The sequence below is a fragment of the Monodelphis domestica genome, chromosome 7, assembly GCF_027887165.1.
Source record: "Monodelphis domestica isolate mMonDom1 chromosome 7, mMonDom1.pri, whole genome shotgun sequence".
Classification (NCBI taxonomy): domain Eukaryota; kingdom Metazoa; phylum Chordata; class Mammalia; order Didelphimorphia; family Didelphidae; genus Monodelphis; species Monodelphis domestica.
The window spans coordinates 95,409,410-95,429,408 of record NC_077233.1 but is presented as its reverse complement, the minus strand read 5'-3'; the positions used below and the strand labels follow the sequence as shown (position 1 = coordinate 95,429,408).

The 19,999-nt window shown below is 39.9% G+C and overlaps 2 protein-coding genes across 5 annotated transcripts in view; one reads left to right on the top strand and one right to left on the bottom strand.

Moving 5' to 3' along the window:
• Positions 1–691: 691 nt before the first annotated feature.
• Positions 692–16,901, bottom strand: MRPL55 (mitochondrial ribosomal protein L55). 2 transcript variants are annotated; one of them, XM_007499763.3, is made up of 4 exons: positions 16,763–16,901; positions 13,367–13,493; positions 8,466–8,667; positions 692–936 (listed from the first exon to the last, which is right to left on the bottom strand). In XM_007499763.3, the coding sequence occupies exons 2-4, from the start codon at positions 13,390–13,392 to the stop codon at positions 784–786; spliced, it is 381 nt and encodes a 126-aa protein (XP_007499825.1). In that variant the 5' UTR covers positions 13,393–13,493; positions 16,763–16,901; the 3' UTR covers positions 692–783. The 2 variants fall into 2 exon arrangements, with proteins under 2 accessions (XP_007499825.1, XP_007499826.1); XM_007499764.3 differs by lacking the exon at positions 16,763–16,901 and adding an exon at positions 16,509–16,648.
• A 29-nt stretch (positions 16,902–16,930) lies between these two features.
• Positions 16,931–19,999, top strand: part of GUK1 (guanylate kinase 1) — a 34,602-nt gene continuing 31,533 nt past the window's right edge. The window contains exons 1-2 of one of the 3 annotated variants that reach the window (XM_007499758.2): positions 16,951–17,062; positions 19,189–19,323. Coding sequence is in view for 2 of the 3 variants with exons in the window: in XM_001376737.4 (XP_001376774.2) it covers positions 16,975–17,062 (88 nt within the window). In the remaining variant the exon portion in view is untranslated. Of the gene's footprint in view, positions 17,063–19,188; positions 19,324–19,999 lie in introns of all 3 variants that reach the window. The other 2 variants (XM_001376737.4, XM_007499762.3) reach the window with 2 other exon arrangements.

Sequence of the window (19,999 nt, the reverse complement as noted above, 5' to 3'; positions counted from 1 at the left end):
CTTAGGACCCATGAACTGGGACTCTTTGTAGGCACTTCATCCACTGCTCCCTATCCCAAATTCAACTCTATTTGGCTTGGCCCTCAGCCTCCAACTAGTCTCATGATACCTTTTCGACTATATCTCCCTCCTCTCAACATCTTTCCAGTCCCACCTCTTAAAATCTTCCCCATCTCTCAAGTTCTGGTTCCAGTGACACTCTCTCATAAAATCTACTCTGATTCTCTGTTAGACATGACCTTCCCTTCCAACCCACCTTTTTTACCTGCATGGTGGCCACTTGGATATGTGAGTCAGTGACATTGACAGGTAGTCAGACAGGTTTGTCTTAGCCTCTCTAGGCTGGTATTGGCATTTGGAGGATTTTTCACAGAATTATAAGAATCCATGAAAACATGAGCAAGTGTACCTATTTTATACTATGTGATTGTAAAACAGAATACGTAAGTTTTCATTATTGTTTGTACATTTTCTCCTATGAAAGTGTAAACCCCTCAAAAAAAATTAGGTTTATCATTGCTTCTGTAAAATCCTGGAGGGCAGGGGCCACATATTGTCTTTCATTACTTCCCACTACTATGGATACAGAAGTTGACCTTAAGGTCAATGGCAAGGGTTCACGGAGAAGCATCAAAAAGAAAAAGTCTAGGAAAACCATCTACATAAAAGATAAATAACTATCATCACTATATAGTTTGACAGTTTTTAATATTTTTAAATAGTAATATATTTGGGTACATTAAATGCACTCACACTTTATACAATCTTAACATCAAAATATGTTCAGTTTTTCTTCCAAAATTTCGTGTATTGTTCCACATTGAAGTCATCTCCAAACTCTGCCTCTTTTTTTTTCACTTCAACATACTTGGCACTCCGTTTGCGTAGTCTCATCTTTCTTTCCTCTGGAGAAAGTGTGTCAATATCTACTGGCATCTGAAAGACATGGGAAAAGCAAATAGTATAGCCATTTGCCATGAAATCCTGAAGACCATGTAATTAGAATGCTGGAGTTGAGACAGATTTTGGAAGCCATCTGATTCAACCTACACTGACGCATGAATCTCTTCCATGTCATCCTTGACAAATGGTCATCTGGCCTCCCACTGATAATTTCATTCCTTAGGGGAAGTGGGATTAACTCCTTTATTTAGTAATTCCTTATCAAGGCTCTATAATCCTGATTTATTTACCTTTCCTCATAAAACTTATTCCCTACTTATTTTATGACTTTCCACTGGATCCCCTCCAAATACATGGCACCCCCAAAAATGTATCGTCACCAGCTGAATTCTCAGGGTGGCATAGCCTTCAGGATTCTGAAAATATTAGAAACCTCATTAATTTGTGAATCAAATAAAAGATCTTTCAGCAGCCATCACTTCTGCAGTGCAGGAATTAATCTATGCTAACTCTTTAGTCTGAGCCCATAAGCTTGTCATTAGCAACATTTATTAGTGGAAGTTAATAAAGGAAGGCCCTGCATGACCTTATTTAGGAAGATCACAAGTGACAGGCATGTCTGCATGCAAGCATTGTCACTAAAGAAGAAAACATTCTGGTACAAAGTAGTGTTAGGTCAAGGTTCCCTAATATGAAGTCACTCTAAAGAAACAGAACTGACTTTTTATACCACACCCACACTAGAATTTATACATTTAAAGCAATATATTCCTTATTCATTTAACAAACACTATGGACCTATGGCATGTACAGTGTTGTTCTGGGTGTCACCTTGGGCAAGTGACTTACCCTGTCTCAGCTTTATTTTACTCATCTGTAAAATGAGGGGGGCCTTTCTGGTTCTAAATCTATGATCCTATTGTAAAGAAATCAGTTTTTACCCTCATGGAATGTATCATCTGGCAGGGAGTTTGACATACATACACATGAGTCTAATAATACAAAATAATTATCTAAAAATGCATAAGAGGGATGCTATCAGAATGTTATGGTTAACTGAGAAGAAGCAGACAGTGCATTTAATGAAGGAAGCTGGACACAAGATGACTTTGAAGAATGACCAGGGATTTTATGGGCATAAGGAAGAAGCATCTAAGCACAAGGAATATTGTCAACAATGTCATAGAGTCAGGAAAGTGAGAAATGTTAAGAATATGGCAATTGAAGGGCATCCCCCTTAGTTTCTAACTCTTCGCTACTACAAAAAATGGTGCTATAAAGATTTTTGTACATAAAATCCTTTTCCTTTGGGAAAAAAAAAATCTCCTTGAAGTATAGGCCCAATTTTGGTATCTCTGAGTCAAAAGATATGCACGTTTTAATGGATACTTCAAAATGCTTTCCAGACTGGCCACACCAGCTCACAGGTCTGCCAACAGTACATTCCTGTGCCAAGCTTCTGGCCCTACAACATATGTCATTTTCCATTTTTGTCAACTCTGCCAATGTCTTGGGTGTGAAGTGGCATTTCTCCAGTTATTAGTGATTTGATGCATTTTTTCCTATGGCTGGTAATAGTTTGGATTTTTTCCTTTGAAAACTGCATGTTCATATCCTTTGACTATTTATCAGCTGATAAATAACCAAACAAACAACAGTATGTGAATGAAATGATGGAGAGTTCAGTGAAACCTGGGAAGACCTCTAGGAGCTGATGCCGAATGAGGGGAACAGAAAAAGTTTTGAAGTAACAACTCTATAAAAAGCAAACAGCTTGGAAAACTCAAGAGCTCTGATCATCACAGTGACCAGCCCTGGTTTCAGAAGACCAATGAGGATGCACACTACCCACCTCCTGGTAGAGAAGTGATGAATTCAGGCATGCTTATGTAAGAAGGTATTTTGTTTGCCTGTGCATATTTGTCACAAATGTTTCATTTTTCTTTTTCCCAATGGCATAGGGGGAGAGGATGAACGAGAAAATGGATTATTGTTCACTGAAGATAAATTTAATTTGGGAAAGGAAATATAGGTGATATAAAAACAAAAGATATCAATAAAAAGAAAACAGCTAGCAATAGAATCTGGCCACACTAATAAGTATGTAGACATAAGCAGTATGAAATAAATAAGAAAAGTCTGGTGATACTAAATTGTGGAGGACCCTAAATGCAAAGCTAAATTTGAGTTCTATTCAGGAAAACAACAGGAAATAACTAAAGGGTTTTAAATAAAGGAGGAACTTAAATAGATCTATGTAAAAAGAAAATTAATCTGGCAGAAATGTGAAGGGCAGCCTGAAGTGAGGAAAGAGTATAGGCAGGCAGATCAGTTAAAGTTTAGAGTAGTTGCAGAATTACCGACTGTCTGAGTTGGAAGGGACCTCAGAAGTCCTTAGTCCAGGGATGTCCAATTCAAATAGAAACAAGGGCCACAAAACTTACAGGCATTTAGGACTTACAAAACTACATATTAACATTATCTGTTTTATTATATTCTTGTTTACTTTGTTAAATATTTTTTTATTCCATTTTAATCTGGTTTGGGGCCACACTCTGGAGTGTTGTGGACTACATGCTGCTACACAGGCTACATTTTACACCTTGGCTCTAGGCCAAACCATATCTGAACAAGAATCCTCCAACAATATTTAACTGCTAAAAAGTGATCCTTTGGCCTCTCTTTGAGGACTTCCATCAGAGAACAGTGTGCTCTTCCTGAGATAGGCCACTTAATTCTGGATGGCTCCATTTGTTAGGGAGTTTTTCTTCACATTAAGCCCAATTCAACCTCTTGCCCTGTTGCCCAGTGCTTCCAAAGTTCTGCCTTTTGGAGCCAATGTGACAAGGAAATCACTTTTAAAAGACTGATATATATTAATTTAAGGTTGCCAAGGAATTCAGCTATGTAATTCCTTAATGAAAACTCAAGTCAGCCGTCAACCCTTATGGAGTTTTAATTACAAACAGGAGGAAGAAAGGAATTAGAGATAGAGAGATAGAGGGAGAGAGAAAGGGGAGAGAAGGGAATAGGGCTTAAATACCCCTTCTGTTTAGGCTGGGCCAAAAGGCCCAAGCCCTTAGATAGCTGGGGCAATGAAAGGAGATCAGTCCCTATTACTCACGTGACCAAAAATGGAGAAACAGTCTCAGAGCCCCCACCTTCAGCTTCCTTCAGAGAAAGCTTCTCAGAGCACACCGCAACCACTCCGACAAACTCCTCCACCACCTCCGACTCTTCAGACCCCCCTATCCTTAAGGAAACCATCCAAGTTCCCTCCCCTCAGTCCTCACATCTACCAATCACCTGTCCATCAATTTCCCTGTGCCAATGGAGGCTCTAGCTTAACCCAGGACCGCCCAGAGGTCTCTGGCTTTGCACATGTCTGTTGAAGGTCATATTTTCAAATAATTAAATCTTTGATCCTTTGCTACAGCCCTTTCTAAATCCTGTTAACCTGAGTAGGGTAGAGATTGGAATAATTAAATTTTGATCTATGCTGCAGCCCTTACTCAATCCTGTTAGGACTGAGTAGGGTGGAGATTGATTCCAAGTATCTCCATTGTATCAATTCTAAAATCAATCATAACTCAAAGAAATTCCTGTTCTATGCTTAAGCATAGGTCAAAGTCCTTTCCATTGTTCAGCAAAAGGTTTCTGTCCTAAAGTAATCTTAAGAAGGGAAGAGGAGGAAACTCTCACGCCAATGGGGTTCACATTCCAATAGCCAAGACCCACTATCAGTAGGGAATTTTTCAAGTATGAAATTTCCCAATGGTGAAATTTCCAACATTTATAAGTCTAAGAAATTTTGAGGTTTACACCAAACAGCATTAATTGTAACTCCTCCTCCATATCAAAAGGCCTTCCCAATACAGCAATCGTGCTTCTTACTTAGTCTTCTCTTTTCTAGGCTAAACACCTGCCATTTCTTTCAATAATAGCACATCCTCCATTTCTCTCACACTCCTGGTCTTGCCTTCTTATGCACTTCCCTTTTTTGCCTATGTCTTTCTGAAAATGTGGTGCCTGCAACTGAGAACAGTACTTTGACTGTCTGACCAGGAAAAAATGGAGCACGATGATCTCTCTTCATGAGCTTGGAATGGCATTAGCTTTCTGACTGCCATGACACACTACCTTATGATAAATGAGCTTGCCATATCCCTAACCCCAGATCTCTTTCATGAGAATTTTTGTCTTCCTCGATATGAATTTGTGAATTTGTTTTTGAGCCCTAATATGAAACTTTATACTTGTCCCTGTTAAATTTCATTTTTTATTCCATGGCAGCTCATTGAAAGAGCCCTTGAAGTGTTGTTTAAATTTGCTCTTTGTATTCCCAGCACCTAGCATAATATCTGTCACAAAGTGAACACACACTTGATTTTCAAATCCTGAGGGACATCAAATATATTAGTGATCCTTCTTCAACTTTGTGGAATAACACAGGGCCCAGGAAAAATCTCTAATTTATAATATAGAGGCCTTATAAAAACCTCTCATCACCTTGTATCTCATAGCCAAACTCCTAGGAAAAAAGTCACCTTTTTTACACCCTTTTTTAATATACCCTATTATCTCTGCCATTTCCTTTTATCAGCCCCTTGCAATCTGGTTTGAGACTCAAACACTCAAATGAAACTGTTCTCTTTGCAGTTTCCAATGATCTTAACTGCTATATCCTTTGGCCTGGGCTCAAAACCATTTCTTTCTTTTCTTTTCCTTCCCTCCCTCCCTCTTACTTTCTTAGAACCCATACTAAGTATTGGTTCCAAGGCAGAAGAGCAGTAATAGCTAGGCAACTGGGGTTAAGTGACTTGCCCAGGGTCATAGAGGCCAGATTTGAACCCAAGACTAACTATGTCTAGGCTTAGCTTTCTGTTCATTGAATCAACTAGCTGCCCCTCAAATCAATTATTTCTGAACCAATCTGAAGCACTGAACCCTGGAGGCCCCTCCCTCCTGCTACACACTCTTGACTCCTTCACTTTTCATGCCTTCTCCTGGTTATTCTTCTGCCCTTCTTCTTAATCTCCATTACAAGATCATCATACATAGCCTATACCTAATGGTAGGGTTAGAACTTCCCTAAATTTCTTGTCTCTTACTTTATCTCAATGATTTCATCATTTCCCACAGATTCAATTATCATCTCTATGTAAATCATTTCCAGATCTGGATAAATAACTCTTCATACTAAACACTAATAATCCATTGAATATCAGAGTGGTACAATAGAAAAATGACTCGTCTAGAGCCATAAGGCCTATGTTCAAATCCTGACTCTGATTCTTGCTGCTTGGACAAATCATTTAAATTTTCTTTGGCCTTAGAGGCTCTTTCCAGCTTTAGACCTATGATCCCCTGGACTTATGGTCTCCAACTGAATGCTTGGCATGCTCTCAAATTCAACATGCCCAAAATGGAACATTTAAATGCCACCCTCATAAACCTACTCCTTCTATTTCTGGTGATCTCACAACCACAACCTGGGGGAATCTGAACTCTTCATTTTCCCCCACAACCCAAACCCAACCAGGTGCCAAGTCTTGTCAATTCGACCTCTTCCATATCACTTCTCACAGGAAGGCCTTTCTCTCTACTCATTTGATGATCTCTCTCATTCAGGATCTTATTTCTTACTGAGAAGGATCTGACCATCTCCCGTTTGGACTTCCAAATTCTAAGCTATTCTCATTCCAACCTATCCCCTATCCAGTGGCCAAAATAATCTTCCTAAAGTGCAAATCTGAGTGGGTCATTCCCTGCACAAGAACCTTTGTTGGCTTCCTGTTTCTTCCACTCCTTTGCTTAGCACTGAATAATCTGGTTTCAGCCCACCTTTCCAGGTTTGTTGCCATTAATTTCCCTTTTTATTCTCTTTTAAGTTACTAGCCAAACTGGCCTACTTGTTATTCCTCAAATTTAGCCCTCCCTCCATCCTTGGCTGTGTGAAGACTGGATGTGGCTCTCTCCTGATTGTAACAATGAAGGTACTTAGCTCTTCCTTGATTGTGAAGATTAAATTGTAATCCCTTGTCTATTTTTAGATTTTAATACCCAAAAATGTAAGCACAGTACTTAAAGTTGGGTATGGAGATCTACCCATTTTGGATTTTACCCACAAAAAGGTATGAACACCCATTTCATACATTGAGTGGGAGGTCTGTGACCCATGTGTTAAAGAGTGGGCAGTCCTGGAGTGGAGCATCAGCTGTGATTGGTAGACATAAAAATTAGGGGAAGTGACGCAAGAGAAAAAGGTCTTTAAAAGTGGAAACAGAGGCACACACAGACACACTTGGAGTGAAGAGAAATACTTGGGTGGATAGAGACTCTTGGAATGGAGAGAGACACTTGAAGTGGAGAAAGACACTTGGAGTGGAACCTCCTGTAAGAAGTAGTTCTACTGGAGTTGAGAATCTGCTGATTGAACTGACACACGGTGAGCTTCTCTCTCATCTGTACCTTATGGGGTCCCTGCCTTCCCTCAAGGCTCAGCTCAGCTACTATTTCTTCCTATGGGAATCCTTTTAATCCTCAATCCTTTTAATTGTTAGGGCATGCTCTCCTCAAACTATCCTGACTATATTTATCTGTTTGCATAAGCACCCCCAAAGTAAAATGTAAGATCTTGGAGGGCAGGGACTATTTTCTGCTTTGTCTTTGTATACCAGGCCACAGCATAGTGTTTTACACATGGTAGGTGTAAAGATAATTTTAGGGTTGTGACTTAAAATCTAAATTAATTGGTTACCAGGGAAAAATCCCAAATAAAACACCCAAGTCAGTCTGGAGATTTATGGTAATTTTAATTAATATAGAGGGAAGGATTTAAAGGAGAAAGAGAGAGGAGGGTATAGGATTTCTCCCACCTGGCCTGTGCCAGGGGGACTTCAAGATCTCCACCGCTAGATCTCTGAAGGAGATTAGAGGCTTCTAAGAGGATAAAGTTTGGAAAGAAAAGGAGGAAAAACTCAGCCAGAAACTCACCACTGAACCGGACAATAGCTGTAGCCACGCCAAGATGCCAAAAGGCCCAGCCCACTGCCACCAGCCACCTCTCTGCCACCAAAGGTACCGGAGAGAGGAAGTGACGGAGAGAGGAAGTGACGCGTATATAGCCCTTTTACTCTTGTGTCCCCTCCTCTAAATTTTCACATCTATCAATCACATCAGAGGCTTTTCTCCAGGACTGCCCATTCTTTAGTTCTCATCTTCTTTGATTAGATTATATCTTTTGAGTTACTTAACACTTCTTTGTTAAGTTCACCTTTTGTTAGTTACTTAACCTTTTTGTGATTAATTTACCCTTTATAGTTACTTAACACCTTTTTGTATTAAGCTCTAAAATAGACTTAGCTTAAATTTCTAGCTTCACTATAAAGTAAGAACTAAGTACCTTCATTGTTCAATCAGGAGATTACAATTTTATCTTCACTATAAAGTAAGATCTAAGTAGGGTGGAATAATCTAAAGTTCACATAGGTTCTTAATAAAACCTTTTGGAATTAGTACAACAGTTATCTTTAAAATTGAGTTTGTGCTCAAAATCTTACCATAAGAATCCGCCGAGGCTCCTTATATCGGATATGAATGGTGGACCCATCTTGCTTGACCAACATCACTGGATACAGCCGAGCATAAGTCTCCCTACGTATTCGAGTAAGAGAGGCCCTGGTGGAGCTAGAATGGCTGGAGGATGTGTGCACATGATGCGAAGTAGGAAAGCTGATCTTCCCTAAATTCTGCTGTAAGAAGCTAACAAAGGAAAAGGTTCAGATGAGTCAACTCTGTTCTCTTTCACTTAATGAATCCACCTCCCAATATTACACACAAAAAGACGGCAAAGCCATGTAGATCTGTCTACCACTGTTACTATGGCAATGCTTTGTACTCCCAACCAATAGATAATAAAAATAGTCCCAGGATCTTTTCTATTACATCAAAGCTTATGAAGAACTTTCTTCATAACAATCTTGTCAGGTAGTAACTACAAGAATTATTATCAGGGATAGCTAGGGTGGCTTAGTAGATTGAGAGTCAGACTAAGAGATAGGAGGTTCTGGGTTCAAATCTGGCCTCAGATACTTCTTAGCTATGTGACTTTGGGCAAGTCACTTAACCCTCATTGCCCCATCCTTACTGCTCTTCTGCCTTGTAACCAATACATAGTATTTATTCTAAGATGGAAAATAAGGGTTTTTTTTTAAAAGGAAATTATTATCCCCATTTTTTGGATGAGAAAAATTGGATTCAGAAAAGTGAAGTGATTTAGACAGGTCATACAGCAAGCCATTGCCAAAGCTAGGATTCCAATTCAGATCTTCCAATTTTCATTTAAAAAGAGAGGAATAGAGCCATGATAGCAGATGAGATAAGCATTTTAGCAGAGCTCTTCCAACACAATTCTCTAAATAACTTTAATAAGTACCACCAAACCAAATTTTGATTGGAATAATCAAGAAAAAGTCACAGTGACTTATTTTTCCAGCCTAAAAATAACATAGGACAGAAAAAAAGGTCCATGGATATTGAAGTGGGAACTAGTGGTACCCCAATGGATAGGGACAATAAGAGGAATGAACACATGGTCAAAAAGAGATTCTAGAGGATCCCTGTGTTAGCACAGAGCATCGGTGATCTGGCAGTTCCTTTGTTTTTTTACCCAGTTTCAGGGCAGAGAACAGCAGTTGCAGTTGTAAGGAACCTGCGTAAGAATCAGAGTGCAGACCAGGTGGGCATGACCAGAACTCTCACTAGATCACACACCACTATGGAAGCAGTGAAAGTTTACAGGCTTCCAGTCCTAGCCTTCAAAGCAGCAGAAAGATGTAAAAAACTGAAACTCAGCCCAGGCATCCCCCTCAGAAGTAAGCAGAGCCCAACTCTAACAAAAAATCCAAAGTGAAGAAATAGACTATAAAAATGAGCAAACAAAATAGATCTTTTGATTCTGAGGAAAGTGCTTATTCCACTATGCCATGCTAAAAACAAACTCCATTGGGGGTATTATTGTTTAGTTAAGGGCTAATATTCTTTTTAAACATTTGTTGTTAGCAAAATGTGATTTCGAAGACACTTAAAATTAGTCTAGTATAATACCACTACTGGGTCTATATCTCAAAGAGATAATAAAAAAGAGGAAAGGACCTACTTATTCAAATATATTTATAACATTCTTTTTGTGGTGGCAAAGAATTGGAAATTAAGAAATTGCCCATCAATTGGGGAATAGCTGTGTGATTTTTAGACTTTCTCAATTCTGCTTAGCCTAGCACCCAGGAAGGTATACACCCATACTACAATGGCACGTGTTAGCAAGTGACAAATCAGAAACAACTGACTGTCCCCCTGGGCTGTCCTAAGCCAAGCTTGATCCACCATTGGCACATGTGAGACACAGGAAGTGATGTAGAGAACTGCGTTTGGAGTTCTCGTCACTTCCTTTGGGGAGGCCTGGGAGCCAGTTGACCTTGGAACTCAAGCCTGGAGGAGGAGCTCCCTCAGACAGCTTCCTTGAGCTGGTCATGTGGTGAGTGATAAGACTGACTCCCCTTTTCCTTTGGCTCTCTGGGGAGGCCCCCTTGGCCAAGGCCTTGAACTCCTGCCTGGCTCAGCTTGAGCTGGAGCAGTTTAAATTAACTCTTTTTTCTCTCTCTCTTTCTTAATTTCTTCCTCCTATTGTAAATAAATCACCATAAAATTCCATTCTGACTTGAGTGCTTCATTGGGATTTAGAAATTAAATCCCTGGCAATCAATTAAATTTATATTCAGTCTCAACCCAAAATTTAAACTTTACAGCTGAACAAATTGTGACATAGGTTGATGATAGAATACTATTGTGCAATAAGAAATAATAAGCAGAATGATTTCAGAAAAAACTGGAAAGATCTACATGAACTGAGGTAGAATAAAACATCAGAACAAGAAGAACATTGTACCCAATTACAGCAATATTGTACAATGATCAACTGTGAAAACTTGGTTACTCAGCAATATAATGATCTGGGACAACTGTGAAGGATTTATGATGTGGAATGCTATCCACCTCCAGAGAAAGAACTGTTGGAGTTGGATGGTATGGATCAAAGCATACTATCTTTTACATCTGAGTATTTATGGTTTTATTTGGGGGGTTTTGGTTTTGTATGAATGTGCTATTACAACAATGACCAACATAGAAGTGTGTTTCTCATAATACATGTATGGTCCAGATCAAATTGCTTACCATCTCTGAGTTGGAGAGGGAAGGAAAGACAGTTTGGATCATATAATTTTGGAAAATATATTTTGAAAATTATTACTTGTAATTAGAAAAGTAAAATATCTTTGAGTTGGAAAAAAATCAGTGTAGTAAATTGTAGTTCACAGAACTAACTAATGTCACTGTTGAAAAATTAGGATGACTTTCAATTATGAAAAGTGATTTTGACTCTTCCAGAGTCATGGGGAATAAGGATAAGGTCCTTGCATATGTACAAACCAGATCTTAGAGCAGAAGCTATTTTGGGGAAGGATAAAGTTAAGCTGTGTTAAGCCCCAGAGATACTAGTAAGATGAAGCACATCTGAAATTATAAAGATTCTAAAGCAACTAAAAAATGTTTTTAGAAGTCCTAGCATTAGGGGCAGCTAGGTAGCACAGTGCGTAGAGAGCCAGGCTTAGGTCCTAGATTTAAATCTGGCCTCAGATACTCCTAGGTGTAAGACCTTAGGCAAGTCACTTAACCCCAATGGCTTAGCCATTACTACTCTTCTGCTGTGGAACTGATGCTAGCATCAATTCTAACATAGAAGTTAAGGGTTAAAAAAAAAAAAGGAAGTCCTGTTGTTTACTCATCTCTTAGATTTGAATTATGTTCATTCTTTTTTTTTTTTAGCAGCAAAGAATATTTTTTATTCAAAGATATTTTATTTTCCCAATTTCTTCAACATTTGTTTTCCAATATTATTAGATATAAACTATCTCCTTCCCTCCCCGCCCCCCCCAACTTGGAGATGGAAAGCAATTTGATCTGGGCCATACATGTATTAACATGCAAACAACACTTATACAGAATCAGAACTCCAAAATAAAATCATAAATACACTCATGAGAAATGAAAAAATGCTTTGATTCTCATCCATCTGACTCCAATAGTTCTTTCTCTAGGAGTGGATAGCATTCCCCATTATAAGTCCTTCAGAATCTTCCTAGCTCATTGCATTGCTGGGAGTAGCCGAGTTTTCACAGTTGATCTTTATATAATATTGCTGTCACTGTGTAAAATGTTGTTCTGGTTCTGTTATTAATTATGTTCATTCTTGCTTAGCATTCAAGGGAAGGTGTTAAAATTGTGGTAAAACAAGGATTTAAATAAAAGTGAGACATTTTAGTCTTCTGAAAACTCTCGACATATTTTCTGTTTTTTTCTTCATATTCAACACCTGGCATTTTCAAAGATTCTCCAACTTACTCATGGGACAAGAAAAAAAATTTTTTAAGTTTTAAATTCTTAAATGTTTTTAAAACTGCCATCTGAGGTGGCAGCTGGGTGGCTCAGTGAATTGAGAGCCAGGCCTAGAGACAGGAGGTCCTAGGTTCAAATCTGGCTTTAGACACTTCCCTGGGCAAGTCACTTAACTGCCATTGCCTAGCCCTTATCACTCTTCTGCCTTGGAGCCAATATACAGTATTGACTCTAAGATGGAAGGTAAAGGTTTAAAAAAATAAGTGTATAAAGCTGCCATCTGATTCTGACACATTATCCAATTTTTTTTACTCAACTACTCAACAAATATGAGTAGCTAGTGTATGCAGATTCTATGTAGATTACAAAAGAAACTAGACAGTCCATACCCTTGAAGATCTAAATTTCTGGCAGAAGAGGTAAGATATAAACACATAAAAAACTTAAAGGTATGAATTAACAAGTAGCAAGAGCCAGATTTCAAAGGAGCAACCTAGAGATTGAGGAAGCTTACAGAGAAGAGATGGAACCTTTATGATTTATATTTATGACTTAAACAAAGAAAAGGGCAAACAACATTAATAAATAGATATGGAGTGCTCCTGAAGTAATGAGTAAACTTGTCTTGAAGAAGTAGTAGATTCATGTAGGCTGAGAAGAACACAATTTGGAGTCCTAGATTGGAACTTAATTCTTCAGTGAGTTAAGCTGTGTAGTTCTGGTCAAGGCATTTTGTTTCTCTAGAGACTAGGTTTCCTCATTTATAAAATGAAGACACTCACAACTTACTAGGGTATTGTTAGAAAAGTATTCTGTAAACTTTAAAGTTTCATATGAAGATGAGCTGCTATTGTTAATAAGTTACCATTCAGAACAGAGGATGATAAAGCTGGAAGAGTGAATACAGAAAATTTTCTGAATAATAACAAAAACAGATAGCCCTATGGGAAAAGGAAGGCCTAGTCCATGGTTTAATAGCCACATAACACCAGAACTTTATACTTACCAAATCATTCTTCTCATAGTTGCCATTCTTGTCCCTTGTGTTATATCCACTGGAGAAGTTCATGAGGAGGCTTTCTTCACACAGCTGTCAACTGAGCTTCATCACAATCAAGGCACCAAAATATTGACTTAGTGTACAAAAGCAAGACATAATTTTTAGCTTAATAATTCTTTTAGAAATATCTTTATTTAAAAATCATAAAACAAAATTATCACTACCAATCCTCTCCTAACCCTTTTCAATCCATATAGCTATCAGATAAGGAGTCAGACTTCCCTAGAATCTTGGCTCTACTCATATGTCAGGTAGTTTGGAAAAGCATTGATTAGGATCACATTAAGGTATACTAAAAGTGGTACAGTGGATAGAGTACCATGCCTGAAATGAAGACATCTTCCTGATCAAATCTGGCCTCAGACACTTATTTTATGTGTGACCCTAGGCTAGACACTTAACCCCCTGCTTGCCTCAGTTTATCTATAAAATGAGCTGGAGAAGGAAATAGCAAACTACTCCCATGTCTTTGTTAAGAAAATCCCAAATGGGATCATGGAAGAGTTGGACAAAACTGAAACAACTGAACAACAACAAGAGTTTTCAGGGAGGCTGAAAGGGCTGATGAAATCTACAGTACTGGATCACTAGTAAATAAACTGACAGGGAATCAGGATTTTAGGTTTGCAAGGGGACCTACAGACCATCCAATCTAAATTCATTTTAAAGATAAGGAAAGCGGGCTCCAGAATGAAGGTTATTAATCTGAAGTCTGTGAATATAAATAGGAAAAAACTAAATAAGTAAAAAGCTATATATGTTTAATAATCTCTAACTGAAATTTAGCATGTCCATTAATTAGAAACTTTTTCTTTTTTTAAAATTATTTTGAGAAGAGATATACTATATGTAGACTTCATCCAGACTACAAGAGATCCAAGACCCCAAAAAAGGTTAAGAATCCCTGCCTTACAAAGATTTGGAAAGTGAGAGGATACCCATCAATTGGAGAATGGCTAAGTAAATTAAATTATATGATTGTAATGGATTACTATTGTGCTGTAAGAAATGATAAACAAGATTATTTCAGAAAAACCTGGAAAGATTTACCAGAACTGAAGCAAAGTGAAATATGCAGAACCGGGAGAACACTGTACAGGGACAGGAAGACTTTACAATGAACAATTGAATATCAGCTATTCTCAGCAATACAATGATTCAAACTATCCCAAAGGTCTCATGATAAAAAAAATGCTATCTACTTCCAGAGAAAATGAACTGAGTCTGAATCCAGAACAAAGCAAACTTTTTTACTTTCTTAATTTTTTTTCTATTTGAGTTTCATTCCACAAAAAAGACTATTAATAGGAAAATGTTTTACATTATTACCCATGTAAAATCCATATGCGATTGCTTACCATTTCATGGTGGTTTGGGGGGGGGGTCAAAGGAGTGAAGGAGAGAGAGAATTCAAGAATTAATATTCTTTGAAAAATGTTGGCAACTGTTTTTACATATAATTGGGGAAAAAATAAAGTGACTAAATAGGAAAAAAATACTCCCTAAATTAGGGATTCAGTTTAACTCAACACCACCTTGGAGTCAGTAAGGTTCAAATCCTGTCTCTCATCCATATTGGCTATAATCCCAGGAAAGTCATGTAACCTCTCAGTGTTCCCAAAATAGATATGGATCTACTTACCTATTATTTAAATTAAGTATCTTCCTAATATCTATATTAAATATCTATGTACCAAGCACTAGGCTAGGTGTACAGGAAACAGACAAATGAAACCAGCTCTCCCTTCAAGGAGGGAGAAAAAACTGGGGGGTGGGGGATAACATGTAAACAGATAAATAAATATAAATAATATCTGAGGTGGGGAGGACCCTAAAAACTTTGGAAATTGAGAAAGGCTTCTTAAAAGAAGGGAGTACTTTCAGAAAGCCTTAAAAAATGCTAGGTTTCCAAAAGGCAGAGGAAGAGGACTGCCTATTCCAGGCATAGGAGAAAAGACTGTGCAGAAGCATTAATAAGGAATTTCAAGGGGGCAGCTAGGTGATTCAGTGGATATAAAGCCAGATCTGTCGTTCTCAGACACTTCCTAGCTATGTAGCCCTAGGCAAGTCTCTTAACCCCAGGCAAGTCTCTTAACCCCAACTGTCTAACCTTTATTGCTCTGTCTTACAACCAATACTCATCAATTCTAAGACAGAAAGGAAGGGTTAAAAAAAAAAACACCCCAGAATTACAGCAAGTAAGACAATTTGGCTGGAAGATAGAATTTCTAAATACTACAACGTGAAAGGATTTAAATACCACATAGAAGGTTTGCATTTTATCCTAGAGGCAAGAGGGACCTACAGAAGCCTCTAGAGAAAGGAAATTACATAATCAGAACTGGAATATCAATTTAGCAGCTTTGTGGAAGACAGATTCTAGAGGCCAAAAAAAAAAATTCGAGACAAGGAAGCCAATTAGGTAGCTACTGCAATGGACTATGCAAGAAGTGATGAGAACTTTTAGGGTAACTGGGGTATAAGTGGAAAATAAGAAGTGACTTGCCAAAGATCACTTAGCTGACAAGCAGCAAAATTGGGATTCAAAAGCTCTTCTGACTTCAAGTGCAATTTTTTAAAATTACACCTAGAAAAAAACTTAAAAAAAAAAACAAAAACAAATCTCTTACTTCCCATCTTAGAATCAATACTTTGTATTGGTTCCAAGGCAGAAGAGAGGTCAGAACTAGGCAATGGGGGTTAAGTGACTTGTCCAGGGTCACACAGCTAGGAAGTGTCTGAAACTGCATTTGAACCTAGAACCCCCTGTCTCCAGGCCAGGCTCTCTATCCACTGGGCCCCTCATTGCCCTGGATAAGACTTTTTAAAATCTTTTATCAGAAGGCAAGGACCAGGCTGGATCTGTTGTGCTCAGTGCCTGGTGGCTGTGTTTCTGCCCAGGGTGGAGAAAAGACATTTTCGATTTCACTGTCAAAGATGGCTGTCACGATACCCCAATGTCACAGTTCAGGCTGGCCCCAAGGCAAAGTCAACCAATCTTGCAGGCAACCAGAAGAGACCTAAGAGCGTCTCCTGCTGGGGATCGAGGTAAGCCCACCACCTCCCCTCCATTCCTGGGTCTCATTACACGCTGGTTCCCAAGAGAGGAGGCCCACTGTCACTTCTCAGGATCCTGTGGCCCTGGGTCACCGTGCAGGGTCGGTTTGCGTCCACAGCTAAAGGGTTGGATGTACGGCTGGGACTTCAGACTTCTCGCCAAGGTGAGCGAGGCCTTGGGGCTGGATAAATCTGGGCGTCTCTTTCCGTCTCTCCAGCCCCATCACGCGCCCGCAGGCCGTGAATGGGACCGGAAGTGCGGACGGCGGTCGCCGTACTACCTACCTCTGGGGCTGCCGTGAGGAAAGCGCCTGGAAGATGCTCGGAGAACTGGATGGACAGCTTCTGCCGCTAACCAGGCCCGATCACTCGCGCGCCTAGGGGTCGAAGTCCTGGGCGGCGCGTCCGCGTCGCCTCGCAACGGCGCACGGTGATGATGCAGGACGGGATGGGGCGGGGCGAGGCGGAGTAGTGTCTGTACCTCAGGGTCCGCCTCCATGAGTTGGTGGCGTGTCTGGCCTAAATTGGCAGCCACAGGCGCATCAGCCACAGTCTCCGCCTCCGCCACAGGAGCCTGGGCGACAGGTGAGCCGACGTGGGACGAAGGCGGGGATGGGCGACCGGGGACCGGTGGGGGAGGGGGGTCCTCCCCTCCCGCCAGGTCCTGAGACCCATAAGAGCGGGGAGCCAGGAGGGATAAGACAGGATCTGCCTGGGGATGGGAGCCGGGACGGGAGCCGGGACGGGACATAGGGCTCCAAGAGGATCGTGGTCATGTGGGGGGATACGGGCACATTTAGGAATGGGCCATCTCGCCTCTCTTTGGTTTTCAACTGGTGTGGCCAGAATCACGTCGCCATAAAGGACGAATCTGGGGCCCCCAAACTTCTGCGCTCTTCCTCCTGCTGTCCCCTTGTCCCCCATCCCGGGGCCTGCCGGGAGGGAGACGTGAAAGGTGTACCGGCGTCTACGTGGAGCTTTCTGGAGGCGGGCCCAGGTCCTGCATCTTTTCCATCCCGGGGCAGCCCTTGGCTGGGGACTACCCGTTTGTGCCTCTCTTGTCATCGCCTCTTGATGAAGCCCTTGAGGGTAGTCATCATGTCCCTGGTTATCTGGCCGTAGAGCTCTAGCACCGGGAATAAGAAGGTGCTGCCCTTGACTGAGGTCGTTCTACATAATCCTGAGCGTATTAAGTGCCTTCTCTATGCTCCCATCAGCCTCACACTGGGGATACAAAGAAGAATGAAATGGAAACAATGTTTAACTTATTTAGGTTTTGTTGTTGCTTAAAGCCAAAGTATTTCTGCCGAGTTTGCCCTGAAGGAAGTTCCCCTAAAATTTGCTTTGCTTTTGGATAAAGCCCAGTGTGACTGTCTTGTATTGGAAAAGATTCAATTCAGTTCAATAAATGGTATTTGTGTCTGATATGAGCAAAGGCTTGGAGCAGCATTAGAGGATAGAGACAAATGCACAAATAACCGATATGCTCTTAATTCCCCAAGCAAAAGGCCATAAGAAATGAGGAAAGAGTTTCTTTTTACTTGGATGAGAAGGGTGGGAGAGAAGAGAACTACATAAAGGAATTGGAACCTGGTATAGACCTTGATGGTAAGGGGAAGAGTTCAAAAGGAAGAGAAAGCGGGAGAGTCCATTCATTCCAGGAATTTTAGGATGAGATGAACAAAGATGAACAAATAAAATTAGAAGAAGGTAAAATTTGTAAGGAAAGTATTGTGAGATAAGGCAGATGAGAGTCAGGCTGCAAAGGACCCTGAATACTACAATGAAGGGTTTATAACAACTTTAAATGTTGGGAAGAAGGAAGATAACAGGTAGAGACAGTCAGGAAATGATTACAGTAAGTTAGGCAAGAAGAGGTACAGCCTGAACAAAGGTGGTATCATTAAGAGTGGAGATATTTTTCTTGTGCTCAGTCATTCTAGTTGTGTTTGACTCTTTGTGACCCTATTTGGGGTTTTCTTCACAAAGATACTGGAGTAATTTGCCATTTCCTTCTTCAGTTCATTTTACAGATGAAGAAATTGAGGCTAATAGGGTGAAATGACTTGCCCAGGGTCTCATAGCTAACAAGTATCTGAAGCCATATTTGAACTCAGGTCTTCCTAACTCCAAGCCCAACATTCTATCTACTGTACCATATAGCTTCCCCAGAGAAGAGGGCGGGTATAGAGATTCTACTTGGAAGCAGAATCAGTAGGACATAACAAATGATTAAAGGTGGAAGATGGGGAATAGGGAAGGGCCAAAGAGAACTTCAGGGATCCCAAGTTTGGGAGACTGGGAAGATTGTGATGCCAACAACAGAAAGTTAGAAAATAGAAAGTCAATAAAAACAAGTCAGCAAATGGAGAGGTTTTGGAAAATAAATGCTGAGCTCATTTTGAAACATCTTGACTTTGAGGTGCTGGCAAATTCAGGGGAAGATGTCTAGCAGGCAGTTGGAGATGTAGTACTAAAGCCAGAGGGAGAGATTGGGGTAGAGATATAAGATTGACTATGGCTTTATTTAGTCGCTAGAAAGACCTTCTGTTAATTTGGCCATATTTCAAATACCTAGCTTCACTCTGCCAACCCATTCATCTATACCTTAAGCTGGGAAATACACAAAAATAGGTGTTTGTCAATAGGAAGGAGAGGTGCTGATTGAGATTGTGAAAAAAAAGTCAAAGGGATTTCTTCCTCTTTCTCAGTTCCATCCCATTCCCTACAGCCTGATGTGCGAGCAACAGGAAAAAGAATTTTTGAAATTTGGAAAAGAAATGCCATTCTTCCTCCTTTCCTGAGTTGAGTTGATCATGATGGTGGTAGTCATGGGGAGAGTTAAGGTTAGTGGTGAATAAACTTGTGTTAGTATCATTTTGGTGTAATAGAAGAACCCACTGAAAAATATACCACCTTTCCTATACAAATATATCATTATTATTATATTATTTATTAAAGTTTTATTATTGCTCTCTATTATCTATGATGTTTCTCCCTAGGGCTGATTTAAGAGTATGTGTAGGGTTTTGTTTTGTTTTTTCCTGACCTCTATGCTCTGTGGGTACCTTTCCCTAGCATATATTTTATTTTGGTTCAGAATGGGATTGAATCTTGCCCCTTTGCAGGCAAACAGTCCACAGAAAGTTTGAGAAAAAAATAAAGGCTAAACTCTGCAATGCCATTAAAGCCAGCACTGAGACAAGACATCTGTGTGCCCTATAGGCACATTTGAAAATTTTACTTTCTGTGAATTAGCATCAGCTCAACTCAACAAAAGGGTACTGTGTCCAGGGCTGTATGCCTGGTGCTGGGAACCCTCAGGGAGCATATTATCTTCCTTTGGGGTAGGATCTATGTACACATCAGTATGCTAGAAGAGGCTTCATGTAAGAAGTGGCATCTTGAGTTGGGCCTTGAAGGAAAAGAAAACTGATCAGTCAGAGAAGTATAAGGAATTAGTTCTAGATGCAGTGAATAGCAGGGAAGTTCAGTTGACTAGAAAGTGAAAATGAAAATATG